The sequence below is a fragment of the Crassostrea angulata genome, chromosome 6 (assembly GCF_025612915.1).
Source record: "Crassostrea angulata isolate pt1a10 chromosome 6, ASM2561291v2, whole genome shotgun sequence".
In the NCBI taxonomy this organism is placed as follows: domain Eukaryota; kingdom Metazoa; phylum Mollusca; class Bivalvia; order Ostreida; family Ostreidae; genus Magallana; species Magallana angulata.
Genome location: NC_069116.1, coordinates 19,386,241 through 19,406,275, shown reverse-complemented (window position 1 = coordinate 19,406,275; position 20,035 = coordinate 19,386,241). Strand labels below are relative to the sequence as shown.

The following is a 20,035-nucleotide window of genomic DNA, read 5'->3' as shown; positions in this document are numbered from 1 at the left end:
TATCGTTGAGGAATGCTACACTATATAGAAATAAAAATTGCTAACGTGCACTTAGTACTATTGTAGTGGTAAAATTTTAATTCTTGTCCTGCGATGTCATTGGCCGAGATTTGCGTTCTGACTCTAAACGTGCTAAATGATCCATCGTCTTTCCACTTGTATTGCAGTCAATTTTACTAAGGCCGGTGTTTATTTTAAGCATTTAACCCTAGCCGAATTTAAAAAAAAAAAAAAAAACCTACAGTAAAATATTGTATGCTTTAACAAGTTACAATCGATGTTTGAAGACTGAGTGGTAAAAGGCTTGGTTTCTTCGAAGAATTGATCTTACACTTTACCAAGAATATTCCGGGTGTTATTTAATACCCTGTAATTTTCTTGGAATAATGGGACCAGTGTTTTCTATCATATTTTGATATAGAGAAATGCGATCGTTTTACCCCACTATTTAATCAGGGTTTGGATCAATTAACCCGATACCCGCCGAGTTGTTCGAGCGAGACTATTGTTGTGGAAGGGGCCAAAGAGAAAAGGTTATTATGATGTCCTGATATTGTGTTTAATGAGTGAAAAGAAACGTGTTAGAAGTTGGACCACAAAAACCTCTTCTTAAACGTTACGTACTCGACGCTACTGTGAACATTTAATTTACTCGAGTAAGGAATCTACAAATACTGAAAGCGATTGCACATATTTGGATATAAATCAACAGCGCAAAAAAGGCCAACCATGAAGAATAGGAAACAGATGGTTTATAAATTAGCAGAAGTACAGAAAGGAAAGGGTTGTACCGGACCGGTTGACAGCGGCGGGGGGTCAGGAGCCGCCCGTACCCTCGGGGTGTCGACGTGCGACTGCGGCTTGGATAAATTTTTGCCGAGATGGACACACTGGGCGGTGCTCTTGTTAACAGCGTGTATTAGGATCTATTACATTGGTCAGCCACAGAGCATGTGGATCCTGCACCCTGATGAAATATTTCAGACCGTAGAAGGTAAGGGTAGGGGTGCTGGAGTAGAAGACAATTTTACAATCAATGCACCGTTATGAAATATGCCAGGCGGTGGAAAGAAACGATAGTGGTGTAGGTAATTCCTTGTGCACTTTTTCGTGGACACGAATTTATAGAATACATGAACGTCCCTAGCTGTGGTATTAATACAACAAGGGGTCCTATCTTTCCAGTTCGCCAAGCACAAAGAAAACAAAAGTAATGTTTGTGTTGGTCAAAGTTATGGTATTTAATTCTCATTTACTTGGTTAATTCAACCGAAACATTGTACACACATTGTACGGCTGTAATTGGTCATATCGAACATTTTGGTATTAGATCGATATCCTAGTTCGTTCCTAGGCATAGAATTCAAAATCTTTACAAATGAATTGATTTTTCCAGCACTGCTATTAAAGATTTAATAAGTCGATATTTTTTTCATTGTTCTGTTGTGTTTTGCAAAACTCTTCATGATGAAATACCAAAGATAGTTTTTTCTGCAGTTATTTGATGTTTATAGATGAAAACTGTATATTGTTTACCATGGGAGGTGTCATGCAGGCTTTTTAATCGATAACCGTCTTCTATGAATAAATATACATAGTATATATGTTTTAATTCTTTGAACATTTTCCTTTGTTTTGTATAGGTTTTAAGAAAAAAATCAAGTAAAAGCTACATGTAGCTGACCTGAAGGGAAAAATCAAATAGTACGATCGTAATTTCCATCGTAGACTGTTTTTATGACAAAATCTCAGAAACTGTATATTAACAAGCGTCATTGTATGTGTCACTTTGATATTATAGTTGCATTTTCGGAGTATCATGGCTATGGCTTCCGTTTCTATGACTACCTGCCCCCGCCGACCAACGCGACCCCCGTTGAAGAGCAGGAACTGTTGTCGGGGATGTTCAGCCTGCGCTCTTTCCTGCTGCCCAGGGTTTATATGCTCATGTTTTCAGCAGCCGACTTCCTGTCTCTCCAGTTACTGCCACTGACGGTATGATGAACATCACTTACAAAACAGACTATAAAGACCTGTTTTATTACTGATAAACTTTGTGACGTCCATCGATATAACTATTTTATAACCAAGACGAGAAACATCTTGTTTTTGAAAACACTTAAGTAATTTTCATACTGATCAATGAACTATAAGGAATTGCACGTATCATTCAGGTATAGAACTTAATTTTTCAAAAATTGTATTGGGGTTTGTCTTTACTCTTTTTTTATTTACATATATGATGATGATATTATATTAATCTGATACACTAGTAGTATAAACAAAGGCAAAATAGCAATTAAAGTTTTTTTTAAAAACCTTTTTCAGATTGCAAGAGCAGGTCATGTGATTGTGACGTCATTTCTACCCATATCTGTGTATTTCTTAACAAGGAGACTGTATCCATGTGTGTTGACTAGTCAATTGGCTGCCATATTCACTGCATGTTCACTTCCTTTATCAGTGCTTGGAACGCATGCGCTGGACATTAGTCTTTTGAGTCCATTCGTAGTCGCCTCTGTGACACCTTTAGTCGGGTTCTTTCTGGACACCCGGTACAACCCAACAGCTGCTATGTTGAAATCTTACGTTCAAAACGGAAAAGATAGTGGTACCAAAAGTGATCAATCTAGTAATCCTACCGATGAAAAGGTCACAGACACCGAGGTCCCTAAAGAGACTCCGGTGTCTAAAATATCAGTACTATTCAAGACTCTGTCGTATTTTATGAGTGGGTTCGTACTCGGCATTGCTTGTTATATTCGTGTGGATACGGTGCTTTTCGTTGGTACCCTTTTGGTAACCTTTCCATTAATCTTTACCCACTTCAATCAATTACTGAATACAATTTTGATGACGGTTGTGGCTAGTTGTGGATTTGTCGCAGCCGTTTTGGTGGGTGGGTACGAAGATCAGTACTGGTACGGCAGCATTTTCATATCTCCTCGCCAGTGGTTAAATTTCAATATGAAGAACAACTTACCAACTGTTTTATTCGACAACCAAAAACCGTTAAAATTCCTTTTAGAAATTTTCTTTTCAGACATTTTCACCTCCCTATTCACCGTTTTAACTTTAATTGGATTGTGTGTTGGATTTTTCAGACAATCGCAGAAAAGAACCGCGACTCTTGAGAATATCATTACAGTAGTCCTTGTATTTCTAACCGTTATCCAGTTTGCTTCTCAGTTTCTCATGAGGCAACTTGAGACCAGACATCTACACAACGTCATTGTTCTAGTCCTTATCATATCCGCCTGTTCTTTTCATCATATTCTAGCTGTGTTAAGACGCAGCATTCTCAAGGAGGAGCAGCTGAAAGTGTTGTTAGTGCTAATCCTCGGTCTGTATGCGCTGAACTCCTACAGTATTTTCCCTTCGCCGTCCTCTTCGCCCAGTAACCCTTGGGCCTATCCCAGAATGAAAGAGTCCAGAGACGTGAACCTGTGTCTGGATTTCGTCAGCCGTCAGTGCGGCGTGAGTGGTGTGTTTGTGGACAGTAGTCTGTACCTCACCCACGGGTACACCATTCTGAACCACAACGTACCGCTTCTGATCCTTATACACAACGAGTACCACGAGTATAAAACCAGGATCACGCTCCTCATTCAACATCACGAGAAGCACATCACGGAACACATCCGTATGATGAACCGCTTCACGGACTTCATCTACAAAGATAATGAATTCTATTTAAAGAAAGTTTTACTTGGAAGGACAGAATACAACTATGTCATCTGTGATAAAATTAGGGCCCCGACATTCATAGAATTGGGATTTCATCATGTATACTCAACTCAAGGTTTTGTGGTTTTAAGTCGTAATTTGGACGAAAAAGAAGCAAAAAAGAGTGTTTCTTTGTCCCGGTCCTTGGTATCGGGGGAGAATGCGACACTTCTGGAGTACGAAGGCAGCTGGCTGTACACCGCCGGGGTGTTTAACGTTGCTGCTGAGAGGTTGGAAAAATGCATAGAGACAAACGACGCTCGCTGGCGGCCATATCAACTGCTGGGAATGTCGTATGTCAAGATGAGGAAGTGGGAATTGGCACGTGACGTGGAGAAAAGATGTCTACAGAGACATGGGGAAAAGACCTGCAAACAAAAACAAGCTAGACTAGTCCTGGACGAAGATCGAGGCCATATTGGAGGTGTTTGATATGTTGTTATCGGCGGCCATGAAAAACATGACTACTAGTATACAGCAGGAACCACATTCATGGGGGTGTAATATTTACAATTTAGTGCCAGTCAAAATCAAGAACAATTTTTTATACAAAAATACGGAAATGTTGTTTATGTATTGTAGTAATACTGGAACAATCTGTGAAATTTTTATGCAATAAATCTTGTTTAGAAAAGTTTGAATTATTTATAACCTACCCCTGGTGGGTACCAGAATTTTTGGACCGCAATATGGGATCCACAGATTTTATGTTTATATATTTAAAAAAGAAAACATTCTAATCTAAAACGTCAATACAACAGTTTTTGAAATCGATACTGCAATCTAATTAAAATTAGACATCTAAGATACGCTATACATTAGACTTGTACCTAACCTGTCTACAATACGCTGTACAAGATTATGTGTAGTGTATCGTAGAGGAACGGTTTTAGAAGTCATAATTAGATTGATCGATATTGAATCAATCTATTTCAGTAAAAGTCGCCTATATAGGGAATCTGGATACCGATGTAAGAAAATTTTGGCATAAAGGAACTTTATCATGTTTATTTCTTTTCCTCATTAATTATATTTTAACAAAGTCTATGAATATAAATGATTTTGCTTGCTCCTGATTAAGGACTTCCTTAAAAGCAAAGTTTACTTTATTATGTATTTTTGGAGTTTTTTAACATTACCTGTGATGTAATGTTTATAAATCTAGTATTAATTTCATAGGAAATATATCTGTATAATAAGATACTAGTACGACCATTGCTGGTAAATGATCACTATGAAAGGGTTACAGAAATACACTTGTGCATTTATGAGTTCTTTTATACTTTTTTGATTTTGCAAATTTAAACAGTTTGCATTTTAGCCATAATGATTGTTGTCCATGGGTGATGTGGCCCCAGATCCTGTTGTTGTTTCTTTTTTTTATAAATAAATTAATTTGAATTATTTAGGTGTCTATGTTGTTTAATCATGCTTAACAAATTTTCTGTATTTTTGTTGCATGTGCATATCATGTTCTAAATTTGTATATTAAAAGTTTACAACAAGACATATTAGATGTACAACAATGAAAAATGAATTGGATTTTTTAATATTAGTATTTGTGTGGTCTTCTGGGAGAGAATAAAACATTAAAATACTGGTAGCTTATCATGTGTAGTTCAACGTTTACATAGTCCACGATCTCTAGGTCTTGTCGCACCCTTTAAGTTTTACATGAAAATATGAATGTAATTATGTAATGATTAGAAGCATAAGTTTAAAAAGTTAGATTAATCAATATCCTTAACTTTTAATCTGCCAGTGGTTTCTTTGTACACGCAAGAATCGTGCAGAAGGAAAACGGAAAATAAATTCTTTATGGCTTGTATACGTCCCTTTCTTAATTATGAGTATTCTTTCAATTTCCAACATTGGCAATTCCTTATGCACATTAATTATTCTTTGATATATTTTCAAGTCCTTTCTATATTATATCTAATAAACAACGTTCGGAGATTCTCCTTTACTTGTCCTGATCAATTGAGATTCAAGATCGACATAGATCTAAAAGACGCAGGCACGTAACATCGCAACATTGCACAATCATGCTGAGACAGTCACTCGAAGTTGTCTGTAAAGGTCTTTACTCGCATTGATAATAAAGCTTGAAGAATAAACATTAAAAAGTTTTAATTATTTTGATGTAAGTAAAGCAAAAATATCCTACACAAAAATTCAAGTGTGGTAAAAGAAACATCCGGATATTGTGTTCGTTCTTGTTTTGAATATTACTTATTAAACAGAGGACTTCCGAAAAATTAAGATAGGGAAACATCAAAGAAGTAACGAATGTGTATTCGATTGTGACGTCACTCGGTCAGCTTGCAGCTACACCACAGAAGGACATCATACGATCCAAATTTGTGAGCATAAAACAGCAATAAAAGGTATGTTTTTACAGCATTATCGCAGCAATTTACCTTCCGATAGGATTTTATGAAGGCTGAAATTTTAAAGTTTGCAGATAAAGGGGGAATACGAGGATTCCGATAGGAGTACACCGGTTGTCCTTGACATTTTCACGACTCCACTTGATGAATTCTTTCGGTAGTACGTGCCAAGGTTGTTTCAAGGAACTCTTGTTTGATAATTTGCATACTTCTGAACGTAAAAACTTAGAATTGCGAGGTATATGTCAAAGATAGGCAGTTTTTCGTTTATTGTGCAATTATGCTGATTTGATCTGACAATCAAGGAAGATGATGACTGTGTCTTAATCATTTTTCATTGATTTCCTGTTTATGTTCATGCATCTTCTTCTTCTTTTCCAGAGTAAACATGCCTGTTTTCCCACAGTATTTAACTCCTAAACAGGAGGAAGAGTTGAGAAACATTGCCAATGCCATTGTTGCACCAGGCAAAGGAATTCTTGCTGCTGATGAATCCACAGGTTTTTATTATACTGTACTGGTATAAGACCAATTCTTGCCAAGGACCATTTCTCACAAGTGCATTATTACAATTTTTTATCAATACCTTGAATTATATACGAAAAATGATGTAACAATTCATTGGTGATAAATGGTCCTTGGTGAGAATTTGTCATACGCCAGTAAAGGTCTAAAGTTACAAATTGAAATAATAGAGGGTGATTTTTTAATCACTAGAAGCTATGTGTTAGCACTTGAACAATATTTACAAGTTTTCATTGTATAAACATAACTTTACTGTAAATTTGAATGATTATTATATATTTGTACAGGTTCCATTGGGAAAAGATTTGCCCCCATAAATGTAGAAAATTCTGAAGAGAATAGAAGGCGCTACAGAGATTTGCTGTTTTCAACTGACAAAAGCCTTTCAGAGAACATCAGTGGGGTCATCATGTTCCATGAAACATTTTATCAAAAAACCAAGGATGGAACACCATTCACAAAAGTTCTACAAGATAAGGGCATCATTCCAGGAATAAAGGTGGATAAAGGAGTGGTCCCCCTGGCTGGTACAGAAGATGAGTGCACTACTCAAGGTATGTGAGTGCAGACTGCAGAGAATAAGTAAAATCATGATTCATGCATACACTTAAATTCTTGTTTTAAAACATCTGTTGGCAGATCACAACTTCACAGGAGTGTTTCATGAATGGGAATTTTGAGTTTATTAACCACTGCATTCTTTTACCTTTTAGTAATGTTAATTGAATGGGTATCTTAGGTCTTGCATCCAATCAAAATTGCTACAGATTAATACACTTGTATAGAATGGTATTAGGGTTTTTCTTGCAAAAGTTAGTTGGATGTTTGCCATTAATTGTCAAACACACTGTACTAATTGTGTGGTTTCTTCAAAGGTTTGGATGGATTGTCAGAAAGATGTGCACAATACAAAAAAGATGGTGCTCAGTTTGCTAAGTGGAGATGTGTTCTGAAAATCCAGCAATACACACCTTCCTACCAAGCTATGCTAGAGAATGCCAATGTCCTAGCCAGATACGCCAGTATCTGTCAACAGGTGAGATTTTAATGTGTTGCATGTATATAGGTAATTGTATCCTCTGAATGAATGCCAAGAGCTGAGAGTTGAATTTCAGATTTGGGTAATATTTAGGCCATTGAACTCAAACTATTAAATTTATACATACAAGTTGTTTGTTCAATGTTGTTTTATAAATGCATGTATTAATTCATCGGACAAAATATTTTTAATTTGGTTTCGTTTAAAAATATCTTTGATTTCTATTTCAGAATGGTCTTGTACCAATTGTAGAACCAGAGGTCTTGCCTGATGGAGAACATGATTTAGAAACTGCACAGAAAGTCACAGAACAGGTATGAATAGAAAATTGGGTAGAATTGTCAAGTTCATGGCAGCAAAGATTGGAGCAAGAACTGCAAAAAACAGTCTCTGACATATAATGCAAAATTTGTCATATTGCATCATTGTTGGCATGTAATCAAAACTGATCATCTGTGATGTGTAAGCTAATTTCCTCATCTGTTAATAACAGGTACTTGCATTCACATATAAAGCCCTGGCAGATCACCATGTTTACCTGGAGGGAACTTTACTCAAGCCCAACATGGTTACAGCTGGTATGAGCTGCACCAAAAAATTCTCCAAGGAGGACAATGCAAGGGCCACCATCCTTGCCCTGAGTAGAACAGTCCCTCCCGCTGTCCCAGGTAACCTTCATTTGTAAATTTTGTTTAATCTGCTTTGTATGACTCTTTTTAAAAAATATTGTCTAAATTTGAATAGTGTTATAGTGAAAGAATTTTGTTGAGAGAGAGGATTATCGGTAATGATTTACATGTAATTTAAAATAAAATCTTTATCACAATAAATGTATTACCGGTAAAAATTCAATAGTCATATGTCTCATGTGGAAGTCATTTTGCGATCAAGTCCAAATAATTTGCTTAAATTTAAGGTCAAAAAGAACAAATTTGTTTAATTGTATAGGTCTAGGTCTAGGTCTGTTTTCACTCAAGGCTGATGAATATTTCTGTTGCACATTTTTATGATTTATGTACTGAATTCAGTAAATTCAGTTAAAATACCATATCAGATACCGGTATCATATTTTCAAGAGGAAAAAAACAGTATTTTTTTCTTCTTTCTTATAACAAGACTTTACTTGTACTAATATATGTATTAAAGTATTTCAATTTAACTCTGAAAAGTGTATTTTACATGATCTGTTTTTTATTAGGTGTCACCTTCTTGTCTGGGGGTCAGTCTGAGGAGGATGCCACACAGAACCTGAACCTGATTAATGCCATCAAGGGCCCCAAGCCTTGGGCTCTCACTTTCTCATTCGGGCGAGCCCTGCAGGCCTCAGTCCTTAAGGTGTGGGAAGGCAAGGATGAAAATGTGGCTAAAGCCCAGACAGAGCTTATTACAAGGGCAAAGGTTGGCTTGTTAAAAAATTCTAGTCATAATAAAAAATTGATTTCAATTTATGTTGATATTTTTATGGAGTAAATTTTTATTTAATTCATGTAGGGACTATTTTTGTAGAAGTATTAAAGAATATTCACAAATTATGCCTTATTTGTAGTAAATTACCATTAGGCTTTCTCATTTATGAAATATTCAGAAGGAGATCAATTTTACAAAACTAAATATGCAAATATTTTTAATGTTTCATGGTATTGACAGTAAATAAAACCCTGTTAAAAATCAGGAAATCTTAATTGCTAAAGATATTGATGCTACAACATGTAATTCAGTTGTTTCAAAGATACTCTTGCTTTATATGATTATTGTCCATCTGTAGGCTAATGGACTGGCTGCTGTTGGAAAGTACCAGGGTGGTTTGGATAGTGCTGCAGGAGGACAGTCTTTGTTCGTGGCCCAACACGCCTACTAAATACTCGTGTGTTTTATGACTCTTGTTGCAAAAGACACAGTCAATGCTTAGGAAATTGTTAGATCTGATACTGTTTTTCCTTTTTACATGTTGTGGATTTACAGAGTTTTATTTATTGTTAAGTGATTTTTACTGACACAAATGCTACATGTATATGTAAATCTGCTTTCTTTTCAACAAGCTTTTATATCTTTAATCGCGTAACATTTACGTAGCGTAAATTAGTTTCAAAGCAAAGCTTCTATTTAACATGTGAAAGGTTAGTCATTTTTTTTTATATAAAGAATAGTCATCATTTTAGCAAGATTGCAATCATTTTCTTTTCTGCTTTATTTTTGAAAAGCAAATGTTAACTCTATTTTAAATTGTATCTGCTGAATATACCTCATTTTATGGATCAAAGCAGTTGAATTATCAATAATTTAATCAAAGTAATAAAGAACGGTACATACAGTGTACATTCATTTTGGAATGTTCAATATGTTGTTTTTTTTATTGATATCTGCATAATACAATAAAAAAATAACAATCTTTTTTCTTTTTCCTTCATTGATTGTTTATTTCATAAATTAAAACATTTTCTTTCTTCACAATTACCACATGCGAGAATTTAAATCGTACATGGAACCTTAAAGCAAGATCACAACAAATGTTACAGTTTGCAGATCCTCCCTGTCTGCAGATATGTAGATCCCAGGAGGTCGTCCATTCAAATTTCTTTCTAGACCTGGAGCTATAAATCCTCCAACTCTTTTGAAAGTACATGTGTTTAACAGGTGATTACATCTGTAATTTTTTGGAAATTGTTTGATGGTTAATACAAGCCAAGAAAAACCTCCAGAAAAATTATAAGGGCATCATAGCAAGAAACAGGTTTTCTGTCCATTTTTTCTACACAAACCCATGTGACAATTTTATTTGGGTGAGATCAAAGTCTTTTATCTGATGAAAACTAAGTTGCCATCCAACATACAGTAAGCCAATTCATTGGAAATGAACTTACAGTACAGGATTTAATTTTTAACCGGGTTTTCCAACGGAAAAATGCAAGTTATTGAAATGGTGAAAATGGCAGGCAGCTGCCACAAGGGTACCCTTACTGTACGGATAACTCTTCCTACAGTTTTCAAGATAGGAAGTTGTTCTTTTGCATATCAATTGGACATATATCAGAGATGTGCATATTGCTAGGATTTTGATTTCTGATAATTTAGGAAAAAAATACCATAAAAAAATTGCATATAGGGTACCCTTATTGTATGGATAACTCCTCCTACAATTTTCAAGATAGAAAGTTGCTATTTTACATATCAATTAAACATTATTAGAGGTGTGCATATTGCTAGGATTTTGATTTCTGATAAATTTTTTTAAAATACATGTACCAGCTTTTGAACTGAGTCATTTTTTGGCAAAATATATTGCATAGGGTACTCCATTTCTCTGGATACGGTAGGTAGTGTTTATCCATTCAGGGTTGACATGGATTATGGATACAGATCACATAAAAGAAAACCTGGTTTGCTGTCACATTGACAGCTTTTCACTCGTTGTTTTACTATTGTAAATACGTACCACTTTGAAATTAATTGACATCAATTTTTGAAGGTAGAGGGGAGGGGGTCATGACAAAAATAACTGACTTTTCTTACTAACAGAGAGTCCAACAAAATGAATATTAATTAATTCAACCAGTCTAACATAGAGGTAATTAGTGCACTTAGTATACGATTTTGCCTAAAATACACCTCTTTTTCAAACATCAGTCATTTTTAATATGTATTTTACAACTTTTAGTTCAACTATACTTTAAGGAATGCAAATTACACAGTTACCATGTTAAAAGTGTCTTAATTGTCTTCCACAACATTATTAAAATCTTTAAGTTTTGTAAGGAGGGATATAATATAGGAAAATATAGTTAGTATGTAATAATTAAATAGATGTATATTTGAAAGTACATGCACTAATATACAATTATTTAATGCTTGAGCAGTCAATAGACCAGAATATTTTTCCCGAGGTGTAGGGAACAGCTCAGTATGATCTATTGCCCGAGGCCAACGGCCGAGGGCAATAGATCATACTGAGCTGTTCCCTGCACCAAGGGAAAAAATTCTGGTCTATTGACTGTTCAAGCATTAAATAATTGTTTTATTACCTTATTTCTATTTTAGTTTTCTGGGTTTACATTTTGCATATTGCAGATGGTTTTAATGCCATTTTGCAATATACTAAGATTTTTTTTCATCTTTTACATGCACCAAACTTGTTGCATGCATTACAACATCTCAGTTTAATATTAGTTACACAAAGAAGGAGGAGTCTTCAACCCATTAGATTTTAAATAGTCTTTTACCTTATATGAGGCTTTAAAACTGTTGATTATTTGACACTCCATTTTGATAACATTGAAATTGGTTTCACCAAGTACTAAAAAACAGCGTTTATGTAAAGGAATATACATTCCCTGAGAAAGGATGTAAGATTATAATATACACGCGTTCTGATATACGTTACCGGTCCAATAGATCACAGACTATTGACCGGCGGTCCAATAGATCGCAGTCTATTGACCGGCGGTCTAATAGATCGCAGTCTATTGACCGGCAGTTCAGAATAGACGAAAATATTTAATTTGTAATAGAACAACAAAATCCCTTTGATTAGGTAATAAAAGTAAATACAGGTACATGTACAGGTACATACATACAGAAATCTGACTAAAATTATGTTCTACAGGTATTGTAGTCATGTTTACCGGTACATTAATTTTGGTCAAACGTGGTCTTTGTTCTAAAAATTAGACAAATATTTGAATGAATGACTCTTAATAATATCATGTATATGGGCACATACAGGTATACTAATTATCAATTAAAAAGACATCTTATGAAATTGTGTGGCCAAGTGGTAATGCGTAGGTCAATTTGGTTTTGCTTACGCTGGATCGATTCCACCAAGTACCTTAGCCTAGTTATTTTTTTTTTCTTTTCACTTCAAGCATGCTAAGAATAAAGAGTTTAAATTACATGAATCTTATCCTCTGGTAGTTTTTTTAACCAAAAACTCTTGTTTAGTTTGAGTAAAAGCACACCAATATAAATAGCCCTTTTCACCAACACTATACATGTACCGGTACTCTAATTTACACACTAACATTCATTGTTATCACGGTTCAGAATATCAGTTGTTTTTATACACAGAGTTCTACATGAATATATTTTAGTGCATGTACTTTCTGCTCAAACACAGATATAGGTGAAATAATGGGAGAGGCGCTATACCTCTTTGATGTTGACCAGTCTACTTGTCCAACATAAATTTTATGAGACCCCTAAGTTACGGCTAATAATATTTGTCCAATCTTGGCGGAATGGAAGTAGCCAAAGTGTAGCTGCAATAATGTAGCCCTCTCCGATTTTTTATATCTGATGTTTACTGGAGAGGGCTACAATTCCACAGGATCTCCGTAATGGTGCAAAATTAATTTTTTAATGCGGCTGACTTCGGTCTGAAAAGATCGATTTTATATTTGACTTCTTTTAGATAAAATGATTTTTAATTCAGGTTGAACAAATTAACCGTATATAAATCAAAACCAGATAAAACACATCAGCATGTTTACCAGTCGTCTTTTTCAGCAGCCATGACAGTTCTCGCGTGATTTTATGGGATGTACGCTTGGAGTTTTGATGGGCCTGATAACGTGAATGTCAGTGTAAATAATCGATCTTACCTCGTTATATCACTAAAACATCATTTAAGGAAATGGCTTATAATGGAAAATTCATATTTACCGCGTTAATTATGTTTAAAATAGGGGAATTCCTATATTCAGTTCAAGATCCGCTCCTGAATTCTCATTGGCTGTCCCAAAATAAAACCGGTCAAGGTCAGTAAACATGGCGGACAAATTCAATTTTCGTTGTTGACATACACGATATGTGCCAAATGTGGACTATACTTGATATTTTTGGATTAATTTATGCCATAGATATCTACAACGTTAGAGTTCAGGTAAGAAATGCAAATGTTATTGTCATCTATAAACGATTTGAGACGAAATCGTTGCGGGAGTGAATCACTCCCGCACTTGCACCATTACGGAGATCCTATGGAGTTGTAGCCCTCTCCCAAAAAAAAAAAAAAAAAAAAATCGGGAGAGGGCTACATTATTGCAGCTAGCCAAAGTGGTGCAACATGAATGGCTGGTTGCTACTTGAGATCATACCAGATATAAACCTGTACTGAAGAGTATAACAAATCAGTTGTCGACTAGGTATTAGGGCAACATCTTATTTGTTGGACCTTAAGGCAGAAATGTTGTCCTCAGCCTTTTGCATTGGGCAACATTTGTGTTTTCAGGCATAGCAAATAGAACCATTTTAACAAGGCCTTATATAGACTTTCAGTAGAATGTCGCTATCTAATTAATTCTTGCATCAAAACAAGTTAAAAATGACAATGGTTTCAAGCAAAATATATACCGATTGCATATAAGTCTTAGCTCAAAGCCAAAAAAATATTGTTAATTTCAAAGAGCCATGCCTTTGTGACCAGCAATGAAATTGACAGGTCTATGTCACAATGCTGTTTGACACAACTACTTAAAGTCCAAGCTCTTGATAAAATGGTTCTAAGACGTTGCCCTCATACCTATTAAATAAGTACATTAAACTTTTGATCTTACCAATAATAGGCCCACAAAGTAAAATTTAAAAGGAGAAACAAAAACTTGCTTTCATATGAATTTTATTTGAATACTGAGATGAAGACAATTTTGAGAAGTGTGAAATATGTGGACAAGCAATATGGTTGACAGCATCTGAGCAAATATTAACATTATAATACCACAGTATGGATATACATGTACAATTTAACACACTAACATTTATTAAGGTTTTGTGTTTTAAGTAGCTTACATCATATAGAATACTGAACTTCAAATCATTGAAATACAATGTACATGTAATCATATCAAAATACAAGTTCTATGTCTCATGATCATTTATACATGTATATGAATTTGAGAATGTCTACAACAACTAGTACATTGCAAATTCTTTCAATTTGTCATACATTGGTATCTGTTATTCTTAGACTTAAATATGTATTTGTTTTAAACAAAAAAATCTACAATAACATAAATGATGACAGTACTATGGAATTACAAAATTCGGTTAATTCACTATTCTCTTTTGAGAAGTGGACAGGCATAGCCTACATGTAGGCTATGCCTGTCCACTTCTCAATAGAGAATATTCATTCACATATTATGCTATTTTTTCCATGATTTTTGCATCCACTACTTTGATTATACAATGCAAAAATTAAACACTCTTGTCTACCTTATAATGAAAAACATAAAGCATTTAAATTAGCTTGCCTTTTTATCACTCATTCAACCATTCATTCATTTTTAATGGGACTTGAAATTTCTTGACTCACATGCAGGAACAACAGCATCGAACAACATACATTGTACATCTGTAATTGCTTCTTTGTCATACCCATGCATGCATTTGTGATTTTTGTCATGCAATGATTACAGAAACTATCACTTTCATCACTTCTGCTTTTTCCTTTCTTTTTTCTGTTTAATCTCTTGCACTGATTTGTTCTTGTAATACACTGCTACCAAAAGGACAGCATTTGTAATATACGTTGACAGGCAAACAATACAGATGTCTTTCAGAATGAAATATAATATATATCCTAAATATACAGATGCCACATTGGAGAAGGCACTGAGGTAAAGCTGTGTGGAAGCTAGTCCTGGCGAGGAGGAGAAGGCTGAAAATACAAAGACCAAAAACTTGTATTCAGATGAAATCAAAGTTATCATTAGAGTGTATTTTAATTTTTAAAAGATATAAGTTTATGACAGAAATGTGATACACTGGGCTATTATAAAATGACAGGTAATATTGTTTTCAACTTCTGGGGAGCTCAGTGGAAAAGCAATTAACAATTAAGTAATGCACTAATATATGTATAGCATTGGATTGGGCACCTTGAACAAATGAATTTCAAGATTCACAGGACTATCATTGGCACTAATACTGCATCTACCGTAAATTAAATTTCCGGGTCTAAACCTAGAATAAGGTATACAGCGTCTGGGTTACCAATTCTGGACAAACAAATATAGCTTTGAACTTTCTTCCTCAATCTGTGATTAAGGAGGATAAAAAAAAATTGATACTAAACCCCTTCACGATAACTGTGGTACTGCTCTCTTGCAGAGCAAATTGGTAATACTTTGCTGGAGTTTTATTTATATAGGTAGAAACGTGACATTAGTCTGTTTAAATAAAACCTTGAGGTTACGTCATATTTTACAAAACTATGTCATTTTACCCTGTAAAATAGCAGTACCGCAGTCCGCAGATACCATAAAAGAGTCTATGGAGAAACATTTTACTACTTTAAACAAATAAATATAATCACGGACAAGACATGTGCTAACTCCTTTCTCAATAATACAGCTATGTCTAGACACACATACTTACTTAAGGCGATTTGAAGAGCATAAAACACAATTCCAAATATACTGTTGGGCAAGTTCAGTGGGTGGTCATCTCCAATTACAAGTCCAATTAATCCAAATCCTTTACCCCATCTAAATAAAATAAGAAAGTGTGCAGACTTTCGTTCGATATACGTCTGTGTTTTATTTGTTTTTCAATTCAGAAATCTGCACAGGAATTCAATTATTTACGTTTGCTTTTTTTTTGATTCGTGTAATCTCATGCTCCGTACATAGTGCTCTTACCTTGATTTAAAGACCTTTGAACAACTGATCGTTGCACTTATGTCACAGCTGGCTCTGTAGTTTTTGTCATTTTCCGCATGTATCTCGACATGCAGTGCATAAACAGACAACAATGTTCCTATAGCACAACACAAGAGAATAACAGTTTTCGATATCTTACCAGAACCACCGCGCATTTTACAATTGTAGCCTCACAGTTCACGACGATAATTTCGCGTCTTTGCCGACGTATCATTCAAAGTGAAAACGGAAGTTGGTAAAAAGCCCGATGCGTTCCAAAAGACTTTAAACGGGAAATTAAGTAATACCACAAATTATTCGTTTAGGGGGGGGGGGGCTCTTTGCCTTTTGCGTACGTGAGATTTAAAATTTATGAGAAAAAAATGAGAATAAATCTATAAACACTCAGGTGCTAAAGGTGTGTCAGTTGTATTATGTATTACATTTTGACAATCAACATTTTTCACAGAATTGTTAAGAAGTCACCCGGCTTAATTATTGCTCGAATTTAAAAAGATCTAAACATTTGGCAAAATAATTTTTAAACCTACTTTTACTGAAATATCATTTCTGCTAACAAAAAATTACATCATGCATTCATGCATTAAGTCTTGTTTTCAATGAAATGTAGGGACGATACTTGGAAAAATAATTGATTGACATACTCTCTCTCTCTCTCTCTCTCTCTCTCTCTCTTTCTCTCTCTCTCTCTCTCTCTCTCTCTCTCTCTCTCTCTCTCTCTCTCTCTCTCTCTCTCTCTCTCTCATTCGGATCACGCTCACCCTTTTCCGTAACCGATAAAAATTATTTGCGGTGACGGAAATGGCCGAGTAGTTACGATTGCGGTTACGGAAATGGCCGAGTAGTTATACGATTCTCTCTCTTTCTCTCCCTCTCTCTGTCTCTCTCTCTCTCTGAGCTTTTTTTCACCTATTGTCCAACGTCCGTGCATCCGTCTGTCCGTCCGTATACTAATCCCAGAGGGTAGGGTGTGGTTACAATGATAGGTCGAATTTTCACATAGGAATACATAGAGAAATATCTTTATATATAAAAAAAACTTCTCAAAAATCAATTGTTTAGACTGTGGCATCTGGACAATTCTTGGCCCCATAAGGGATTCAAGTTTAATTTAGGTTGATATTTTTAAAAGATCTTTCTTGAGAACTACATTGCTCAATATGTGCTATGACTATGAATTCACTTTGTTATGAAATGGGCTCAATGTTTAACAAAGCAATATCTGAAGAGAAAATGAAAAAAAAGAGGAAAATCTTTTTAAATAGGAGTTGTCCATATATTTTAATGCAAATCCATAGAGCTGACTTTATCGTGGTTATTGTTGCTGAGGTGAGCGATGTGGCCGATGGGCCTCTTTGTATCAATAATTGCAATTACTAGTACACTTACATTTTAGTCACGACGTCAAAAAAATGTTGATATCTTGTCGTGTGCAGATGTACATGTATAATAAGTCGTGTAAACGATAAAAGTCCTGCAAACGAGAAATATGTTAAGCGAACGAGACTGAGAGTTTTGCATTATATCGTTGAAAATATTTATTTTAGCCCTCTATATACCAAGAATGTTCTGAATGAATAGAAATAATTTCTTTTCTTTTTTTGGAAAAAAATGTAATAATATCAATGGACACAATTCAACAGAAGTTTTTTTTTCATTATTTTTATTTCAAACGCATTTATTTATGCATGCTTGTATACAATAATAATTTACACCTACCGGGTATATGTATGTACATCAAATCAAAAGAAATCCACTGTTTGGACAAACCGACTGTATACGTTTTATTATATTTCATTCCAAATACATTTGCATGTAAATCTGTTTTTAACTTTGTAAAAATCCTATCATCTTATATAATTCTTACTCTTCACATAGATATCGAATATTTAGATACATCATGTTTTGTTTCTTTTGTTTTTTTTTATTTTGTTCTCACCAATTATTTTCGGACTTAGCCTAGTGTGTCTCGGCTAAAGCCTGGCTATTTCAGATTTCAAAGTACTCTTGTAAAGGTCATGAACTTTGTACACTATTTTGTGACCTTCATCGAAAGCCGACCCCAGTCTGTCCTTGACACGGGAGAACCACTCTCTGACCCTGTCATTTTGATGCACGATATTGACCTCATCAACAACATGCAGCTGCATGAGCTCACAGACAGCTAGTAGATCAGCAATGGAAATTTCGCGCCCGCACAGGAAGTTCTTGTCTTTCAGGAAGTACTGATCCAGGTGGCGCACAACGGCCTTGTTCCTCTCTTTGCAATCTTCCGCTTCCGCTTTATTGACAGGTTGCTTTGTTTCTTGCGGTAAACGGAACTAAAATATTTATTATAAATTCAAAGAGGCAAATTAATCTGAGTCCAATGTGTAATTTGTTAAACTACAATAAGAAACTAGAGGAATTCTGACCAGTATTCTGAACAGCATGGTACCATGAAACCGAGTGTTTGCATGCTGCCAATTTAGGTACTCCTGTACCCGTGCATGCATTTCTGGATTAGCAAGAGGATACCAATGCTCCGCCAATTTGTACTTCATGCAAAGATATTGTAGAATTGCTACACTGTGTAAATGAAAGCAAAAAAATGTGTTTGATAGCTAAAATAAAGAGGCTGTATTGAGAGAGAGAGAGAGAGAGAGAGAGAGAGAGAGAGAGAGAGAGAGAGAGAGAGAGAGAGAGAGAGAGAGAGAGAGAGAGAGAGAGAGAGAGAGAGACCTCTCGGTTAAAATAAATCCGTCGTCATCGATGACGGGCACCTGTTGAAACAGAGTGATCTTTGTGTACGTGGGCCTGCGATGCTCACCTGAAAAATGCAAGTGAGCGAAAAATGTGATTTATAATTTATCAGTCTTTTGTACTGGTTTAAGAGTTCAGCCACTTTGAATGGAAAAGACGATCAATGTATTTTAGATAGAAACAAAAATAAGATCTAGGTCGGTTTTTGTTGTTTAAAATAAAACATTTAAGACAGTCAGGGCGTTATCTAATACACACTCTTACTTTCCGATGCTTTATTTTTCCTCTAAATTGCACACTTATTTATCTGCTTAATATTCTCCTCCCTTTAAAATTACGTTGAACGTTTAATAAAGTAATCGGATATGTATTTAGATTACATCATCTTAGAATAAAGCGAATAACGTAACCAAAGAACAAGTAAGAATGAAGTAATATACACCTACCATTTCTGATGGCAATTTGTATAGCTTCAAAAGGAATGTCGTTTACCTTCAGAAAAATGTACACGGCTCGAGATGGCTGAGACATAAGATCGTAATAGAGCTTTATCTTCGCCATCGCTACAGGTAAAGTAAATAAATACACATGCATGCACAATCTGTGGGCCCTCCTATCTCTATATGGTCAGCCTTTTAATAAGGATGGCCTTGACATCTTGACAAGGTATTCTTTATCATCAAAGATTTAATTTATTAGTAGAGCTACAAGGGGTTGATTTCATTGATTGCTATTCACAGACAAGAAGAGATTTAATGCAGGTTATAAATATAATGTTGTAAATTTTCACACTGGACAGTAATCACTTGAATGTGTAGGTAAAAGTGCAGCATCGCGATGCGTGCATATGTTAGAGAGTGTATCGGCGATTTTGGAAAAGTCATTGATTATATCTAAGTCATTCTTCAAATCTTTTAAAGTGAGCAAATATACTCTAAATACCGACCAAAAATATA

At 35.1% G+C, this 20,035-nt stretch overlaps 4 protein-coding genes across 5 annotated transcripts; 2 read left to right on the top strand and 2 right to left on the bottom strand.

Annotated features, from left to right (window-relative positions):
* Positions 1-99: 99 nt before the first annotated feature.
* Positions 100-5,131, top strand: LOC128188147 (uncharacterized). Its single transcript, XM_052859019.1, has 3 exons — positions 100-994; positions 1,802-1,995; positions 2,329-5,131. Exons 1-3 carry the CDS (start codon positions 730-732, stop codon positions 4,156-4,158), a joined length of 2,289 nt encoding a protein of 762 aa, XP_052714979.1. The 5' UTR covers positions 100-729; the 3' UTR covers positions 4,159-5,131.
* An 841-nt stretch (positions 5,132-5,972) lies between these two features.
* On the top strand, positions 5,973-10,071 carry LOC128188148 (fructose-bisphosphate aldolase-like). 2 transcript variants are annotated; one of them, XM_052859020.1, is made up of 8 exons: positions 5,973-6,113; positions 6,498-6,616; positions 6,929-7,195; positions 7,517-7,677; positions 7,911-7,994; positions 8,174-8,348; positions 8,879-9,078; positions 9,446-10,071. In XM_052859020.1, the coding sequence occupies exons 2-8, from the start codon at positions 6,505-6,507 to the stop codon at positions 9,536-9,538; spliced, it is 1,092 nt and encodes a 363-aa protein (XP_052714980.1). In that variant the 5' UTR covers positions 5,973-6,113; positions 6,498-6,504; the 3' UTR covers positions 9,539-10,071. The 2 variants fall into 2 exon arrangements, with proteins under 2 accessions (XP_052714980.1, XP_052714981.1); XM_052859021.1 differs by lacking the exon at positions 5,973-6,113 and adding an exon at positions 6,215-6,354.
* A 4,724-nt stretch (positions 10,072-14,795) lies between these two features.
* LOC128188912 (vitamin K epoxide reductase complex subunit 1-like protein 1) lies at positions 14,796-16,574 on the bottom strand. The gene is made up of 3 exons (XM_052860233.1): positions 16,317-16,574; positions 16,054-16,163; positions 14,796-15,334 (listed from the first exon to the last, which is right to left on the bottom strand). The coding sequence occupies exons 1-3, from the start codon at positions 16,490-16,492 to the stop codon at positions 15,108-15,110; spliced, it is 513 nt and encodes a 170-aa protein (XP_052716193.1). The 5' UTR covers positions 16,493-16,574; the 3' UTR covers positions 14,796-15,107.
* Positions 16,575-18,030: 1,456 nt separating this feature from the next.
* LOC128188214 (glutathione S-transferase theta-1-like) lies at positions 18,031-19,740 on the bottom strand. The gene is made up of 4 exons (XM_052859130.1): positions 19,526-19,740; positions 19,059-19,146; positions 18,752-18,905; positions 18,031-18,658 (listed from the first exon to the last, which is right to left on the bottom strand). Exons 1-4 carry the CDS (start codon positions 19,671-19,673, stop codon positions 18,311-18,313), a joined length of 738 nt encoding a protein of 245 aa, XP_052715090.1. The 5' UTR covers positions 19,674-19,740; the 3' UTR covers positions 18,031-18,310.
* Between the last annotated feature and the right edge of the window lie 295 nt (positions 19,741-20,035).

Coding starts and splice junctions, on each gene's coding strand:
- LOC128188147 (XM_052859019.1), top strand. CDS start 730: ATGAAGAATAGGAAACAGATGGTTTATAAATTAGCAGAAGTACAGAAA. Junction 995..1,801: donor AATATTTCAGACCGTAGAAG/GTAAGGGTAGGG, acceptor TTGATATTATAG/TTGCATTTTCGGAGTATCAT. Junction 1,996..2,328: donor TCCAGTTACTGCCACTGACG/GTATGATGAACA, acceptor AACCTTTTTCAG/ATTGCAAGAGCAGGTCATGT.
- LOC128188148 (XM_052859020.1), top strand. CDS start 6,505: ATGCCTGTTTTCCCACAGTATTTAACTCCTAAACAGGAGGAAGAGTTG. Junction 7,196..7,516: donor AGATGAGTGCACTACTCAAG/GTATGTGAGTGC, acceptor GTTTCTTCAAAG/GTTTGGATGGATTGTCAGAA. Junction 7,995..8,173: donor CACAGAAAGTCACAGAACAG/GTATGAATAGAA, acceptor TGTTAATAACAG/GTACTTGCATTCACATATAA.
- LOC128188912 (XM_052860233.1), bottom strand. CDS start 16,492: ATGCGCGGTGGTTCTGGTAAGATATCGAAAACTGTTATTCTCTTGTGT. Junction 16,164..16,316: donor TCAAAGGTCTTTAAATCAAG/GTAAGAGCACTA, acceptor TATTTTATTTAG/ATGGGGTAAAGGATTTGGAT. Junction 15,335..16,053: donor TGCTCTTCAAATCGCCTTAA/GTAAGTATGTGT, acceptor TTGTATTTTCAG/CCTTCTCCTCCTCGCCAGGA.
- LOC128188214 (XM_052859130.1), bottom strand. CDS start 19,673: ATGCATGTGTATTTATTTACTTTACCTGTAGCGATGGCGAAGATAAAG. Junction 19,147..19,525: donor ACAAATTGCCATCAGAAATG/GTAGGTGTATAT, acceptor TGCATTTTTCAG/GTGAGCATCGCAGGCCCACG. Junction 18,659..18,751: donor CCATGCTGTTCAGAATACTG/GTCAGAATTCCT, acceptor TAAATATTTTAG/TTCCGTTTACCGCAAGAAAC.